Source organism: Alligator sinensis, unplaced genomic scaffold (genome assembly GCF_000455745.1).
Source record: "Alligator sinensis unplaced genomic scaffold, ASM45574v1 scaffold973_1, whole genome shotgun sequence".
Classification (NCBI taxonomy): domain Eukaryota; kingdom Metazoa; phylum Chordata; order Crocodylia; family Alligatoridae; genus Alligator; species Alligator sinensis.
Window position 1 is genome coordinate 655,465 of NW_005842622.1, and position 5,566 is coordinate 661,030.

Sequence of the window (5,566 nt, forward strand, 5' to 3'; positions counted from 1 at the left end):
TTCCGGCCCTCGGGGTCCTCTGCCTCCTTTCTGTAGGGGGAGCGTGGACCGAGCCCCCCAGGGCAGCGGGAGGCCGCTGAGGACGGAAGAGCTGGTTTCTCAGGACACACGTGAGGGGTCCCGGGTAGGGCGCGTGAAGGGATGGTTCCAGCCGGGCCACAGATACGGGAATTGGGTGAGGGCAGGAAGGCGGCAATGCCCCGGGGTCCTTCCGGCCCCTCCTTTCTGCCCAGGAGGGGTGAGCAGGAGGTTGTGGGGCTTGGTGGGGCCCCTCAGCTACATCAGCAAGTTGAAGGGCCCATGCCCTCTGCTCTGCTGTGCCCCCTTCCCCAGCCCAGTGCTTGTTGTTATCATGCCTGCCCTGTTCTTCTGTCCCTGCTATGGCTTCAGCTGCCCCAAGGACTCCCCCAGCAACAAGGGGGTGCTAATTGTTTCCGTGTGGGGCTGCGCCTCTGATCCTCTTGTGCATCAGCCAGGGTTGCTCAAGGCAGGATCTGCCCTGAAGAGCTTGACCCTGCCACACCTGGCTTGCTCACTCGCTTGTGGTCTTGCAAAAAAGGCTCAGGAGCAATATCTTGAAGCAACAAAAGAATACAAAGTGCAGCAACCCCCACCCCAGCGCATTACTGTTCACTTTTTCAGTGGTCTGAGGATGCATTTGCAAATGCTTGCCAAGTATAGTGACATCCCTGGGAGGAAGTAACTGGGAAAGTGCAGGTATTTCCTATAATAACAGTACTAATCATACATGTGTCTGTACTGAGCACGGAGCAAGTCAGCCATTAATGCCTCAAAGGCAAAGAGCAAGGTATTATCCCCTGGCCTGTTGCTAGTCGGGGCTTTCATCAGAGTTCCTGGGGCAACTTGCAATGACAGGTGGAAGCGAGGGGCAGGGGTTGATAACAGACATGCCAAGGGTAGGTCAGTCAGACTGAGATTTGACCCTCTGATCCAGTCATGCTTTCTGGTGCCAGGTGAACAGCCGGCTTTAAGCACAGGATGCACACAGCTCAAGGATGTGTCAAAAGCCCTTCATTTCAAAAGAGAAAACCTATCGTTATTTTACCACAACTGATAGACATAGCTAGCATGTATATTTATTATTCATAACTGCAGGACTCGGTGCATGCAGGAAAAAAAGACATTTTCTCTAAAGCGCTCTAGGTGAGAAGTGTAAAGCTTCTTGGTGACTTGAGAACTGTATTCTGACTAGTCCTGATGTAGTACAGGAGGTTTTTGTTTATCCTCTGAAATTTAAGGCCCCAACTTAATAAGACCATCATGCACATGCTTTGTGTGGGACTACTGGCACCTCAGTTTCCTTACCATCTCTGCAGCCCTAGCAGAGGTGAGCCTTGTGGTCTCCCATGACATTGTGTTTATCTTCTCATTAGTTGGAGAGCTGCCTTTCAGAGACAGGCTGGCATAAAAAGCAAATAAAGTGCCCAGGTAATGTTACTATTTTTGCTTTTTCATCTGTTAAGCAGTGACTGTAATGATGAGCCAGAGTTGATGCCAAAAACTCCATCACAGAAAAATCGTCGCAGGAAGAAGCATATTTCTCTTGTTCAGGATGAGAATGAAGATCCAACCAGGAAGAGGTAGGAAAGTCCCTGGAGTACCTTATATTTGAAGATGTTAAAACTATTTTTGATTGGGATCTTATCCCAGTTTTTGCATTTAAAAAGTTGTTGCTTTTCAGGCCTTAAGTAGAAAACTTGTTTTCTACTTTAATATGATCTATACATTTTGCTGTTTAAGCACATACTGCATAGAAGAAATGTTATTTTAGGTGACAGGTGAAGGAATTAAGCAGCTACTGCTGCTCTTTTAGAATCTCTTTGTCTCTCTCCATGTGTGTGTAGGCTAGTGGTTCTCAAGCTTTTTAGCCTCAAGGCACCCTGGCTGCAAACCACTGAGCTAGATTTTAGCTCGTGCCAGGTGAGCATGAGGAGGCAGCCCCTTACCCTCTGTGCCCTGTTTTTTCCATCATTTGCCCCCTCCCAGTGCCTGCTCTGTATCTGAGAGGGCAAGTGCTGCTTCTCCAGGAGCTTGAATACAAACAGCCAGAGCCACATGCACCCATAGCCTCTCCCACCTGCTTTGGGAGTATGAGAGGAGTGGGGGATGCTGGGGGACAGACCAGACCAAAAAGTGCAGCCCTGCAGCTCCATGGCTTCCCATTCACTTGCGCGTGCACTACAACAAACTGCTGGGAGCACAGGATAGCACAGAAGCAGCTGTGGACACTGCTTGCCTGTGGAATGCTGCAGTGCCTGGTTCAGGGAAAAAGGAGGAGTGATCACTTACCTCCTGGCATGGGGGCCAGGCATTGTCACACCCTTGCAAGAATCTCATGGCACCTTGGTTGAGAATCACTGGTTTAGGCAGGAGAGAGAGATCTTTGGCAAAAGTGTGCCCTTTCCAGCTATGGAATTGAAGAATAGAGTCCCCCACTCCTGAAAGTGTAGGACCTTTCCCATGTTTCTGCCTCTGTCAGGTGACCTTATCAATCCTAGTGCTGCGTATCAGCCTAGTAAATGCTAAAGACTCACTTTTAAAAGCTGCTCTCTCTATACACCATTTTACTGTAAAGGAACCATTTTGGATGCAGGCTTATAGTGTGCTGAAACTAACGGTACTAGAAGTCCACAGGGTCATAGGAAAATAGGGGTGGAAGGGACCTGATACGGTCATCTAGTTCAGCCTTCTGCTCAAGGCAGAATCATCCTTGACTAGACCATGCCAGCCAAATATCTGTCAACCTGCTCTTGAAAATTTCCAGGGGAGGATTTTTGCCAGTTTCTCTACATAGCCAGTTCCAATGCTTGACAACCCTCATAGTCAGAAAGCTCCTTCTGATCTCCAACCTAAATTTCCTCTGATGTGGCTCAAGTCCATTGCTCTTAGCCCTGTCCCCTGTGGCCACAGAGAAAAGACTGTCTTCGTCTTCATTATAGTTGCCTTTCAAGTACTTGAAAACTGTTATCAAATCTCCTCTTGGTCTTCTCTTCTCCAGGCTAAAAAACCCTAGTTCTTTCAGCCTTTTCTCATAAATCAGGCCTCTAATAATTTTTGTTACTCTTTTTGGACTCTTTACAAACAGCTCATATCCTTGAAGTGTGTGACCCAAAACTGGACCCAGTACTCCAGTTTAAGCCTCACCAGTACTGAATACAGTAGAATAATTATTTCCCTTGATTTACAGGTGGTGCTCCTGTTAATACAACCCTGTATACTATTGGCCTTTTTACAACGAGAGCATGCCATTGGCTTATATTTCACTTGGCCACATGCTCTGTATGGCCACACGCACTGTAACCCCCAGATCCTTCTCTGCATTACTGCAGCCTGGCCAGTCATTCCATAATCTACATTTGTGTGTGAAATTATTTTGTCCTAAGTGCAGGACTTTACACTTGTCTTGTTTAATCTCATCTGATTGATTGCAGACCATTCTCTCCCTCTATCCAGGTCATTCTGGATCCTACCTCTACCCATTACAACATCTGCAACTCCACCCAGCTTGATGACACTGCAAATTTGCGAAGTGTGTACTTGATCCCATTGTCTGAATCACAACAAAGATATTGAACAATATTGGATGTAGGGCAGACCCCCTGGGGAGCCACTCTTGTTGTTGCTTCATAATTGGATGTTGAGCCATTAAGGACTGCTTACTGAGCTTGATGGATACAAAACTGGTTGGATCCTCTGACAGGACTTGATCTAGTCCGTATTTCTTTAGCTTGTTAACGAGTACATTGTGGGAGACTGTCAAGAGCTTTGCTAAAATCCGAGGCATAACACATCCACCGCTTTCCCCACTATCCACAGCACTTTATCAAAGAAGAAAATCGGGTTGGTCAGGCAAGACATGGTCTGTTTGAATCAAGGCTGGCTGTTTCTGATCACCTTGTTCTCCTGAAGTGCTTCACAATAGATTCCTTGAGGACCTGCTCCATAATTTTTCCAGGTACTAAGGTCAGGCTGATCTAATACTAGTTATTCCCTGGATCCTCCTTCTTTTTTCTAAAAAATGGGCATTATATTTGCCGTTTTCCAATCATCCCAGCCCCACAGGTTCTCAAAGTGGATAGCCAGTAGCTTTGAAATTACTTCACCCAATTCCTTAAGAAACCCATCCAGCCCTGTCAATTGAAAAGCATCTAACTTCTCTCGGTAATCCCTAACCTGCTCGGCCATGATGCTAGGCTGTTTGACTCCTTCCTTATCTTTGCTGCCAACTGCATTCATCATCTGGTAGCTGCCCCTACTTGTGAAGACTGAAGTGAAAAAATGGAAATACTTAAGCTTTCTCTGCATCATCTGTAACTAGATTGCCTTCTGCATTCAGTAAGGGGCCTATGGTTTCTGTGGTCCTCCTCTTACTCTTGACATGCTTGTAGAATCTCTCTATTGTCTCATGTCCCTTGCCGGTTGCATCTCAAATTGCTATGGCCTTTCTAATCTTCTCCCTGCATGCCCATGTAATATTCTTATGCTTTTCCCTAGTAATATGACCAAATTTCCCTTTTTTTGTGGGATTCCTCTTTGAGTTTCAACTTACTGAAGACATTGGTAACCAGGTCTCCTATTGCACTTCCCATTCCTTTGTTATTTTGGGATAGGTTGCTCCTGTGCCCTTAATATGATCTCTGAAGGGATCCTGCCCTTCAGTTCACTGAGTTTGCTAAAGTCTCCTTTTTTTTTTTTTTTTTAAGTCTAGTGTTGTCTTCTGCTGCTCTCCTTAGGATCTTGAACTCTGATTTCATGGTCAGTGTCACCCAACTTTTCTTCCACCTTCACGTTCTCAACCAATTCTTCCCTGTTTGTGAGCAGCAAGCTGAGACGAGCTTCCTCCCTTGTTGCCTCTCTATTAGCTGTAACAGAAAGTTTATTGCAAACACACTCCAATAATTTCCTCGACTGCTTGTGTACTATCCTGTTTCTCTCCCAGCAAAGGTCCTGAGATTTGGATTCTGTGATTTGGAAGCTTCAATCTCACATGTACACCACTTGTCACATATCACAGCACCATATGCAGAGGGCTGCAGCAGTTTATACAGGGGAAATCTAACATGCTGTGGTTCCTTAACTTGTAAAAAGCACCACGATCTGTGGAAAGCAACTTGCCTTAATTATTGAAATCTCTTGTGCAGACAGGATCTTGCTTCGGCTGCTCACATACTTAACCATAATTTCCCTGGATCTGTCACTGGGGTTCATTCCTCTAATTTGACAGACAACATTTTACAAATATTGGAATGTTTCCTGAAGGTTTGGTTTAAATTTGACTCTTGTCTAGCTGCATAAAAGCCACAGATAAAAATCTGTGATGTAAATACTTGACATTTATATCACTCAGTTTCATCCCAGTATTGCTTTTTTTTCCCTCCTCCTCCCCCATGGTATACAACTCTCCTCATTCTTAGGATTGCTTCTGTGTGTGAAGAATGTGAAGCCTACAACAACTGCCTTACCTAAGTTCATAGATTCATAGATGTTAGGGTTGGAAGGGACCTCAATAGATCATCGAGTCCGACCCCCTGCATAGGCAGGAAAG

At 45.7% G+C, this 5,566-nt stretch overlaps 1 protein-coding gene across 1 annotated transcript in view; it reads left to right on the forward strand.

The window, feature by feature from the left end:
- Positions 1-61: 61 nt before the first annotated feature.
- The window catches only part of INCENP (inner centromere protein), a 34,689-nt gene continuing 29,184 nt past the window's right edge, over positions 62-5,566 (forward strand). The window contains exons 1-2 of the mRNA XM_014524533.2: positions 62-110; positions 1,488-1,601. Of these exons, the coding sequence (XP_014380019.2) occupies positions 1,513-1,601 (89 nt within the window). The 5' untranslated portion in view covers positions 62-110; positions 1,488-1,512. The remainder of the gene's footprint in view (positions 111-1,487; positions 1,602-5,566) is intronic.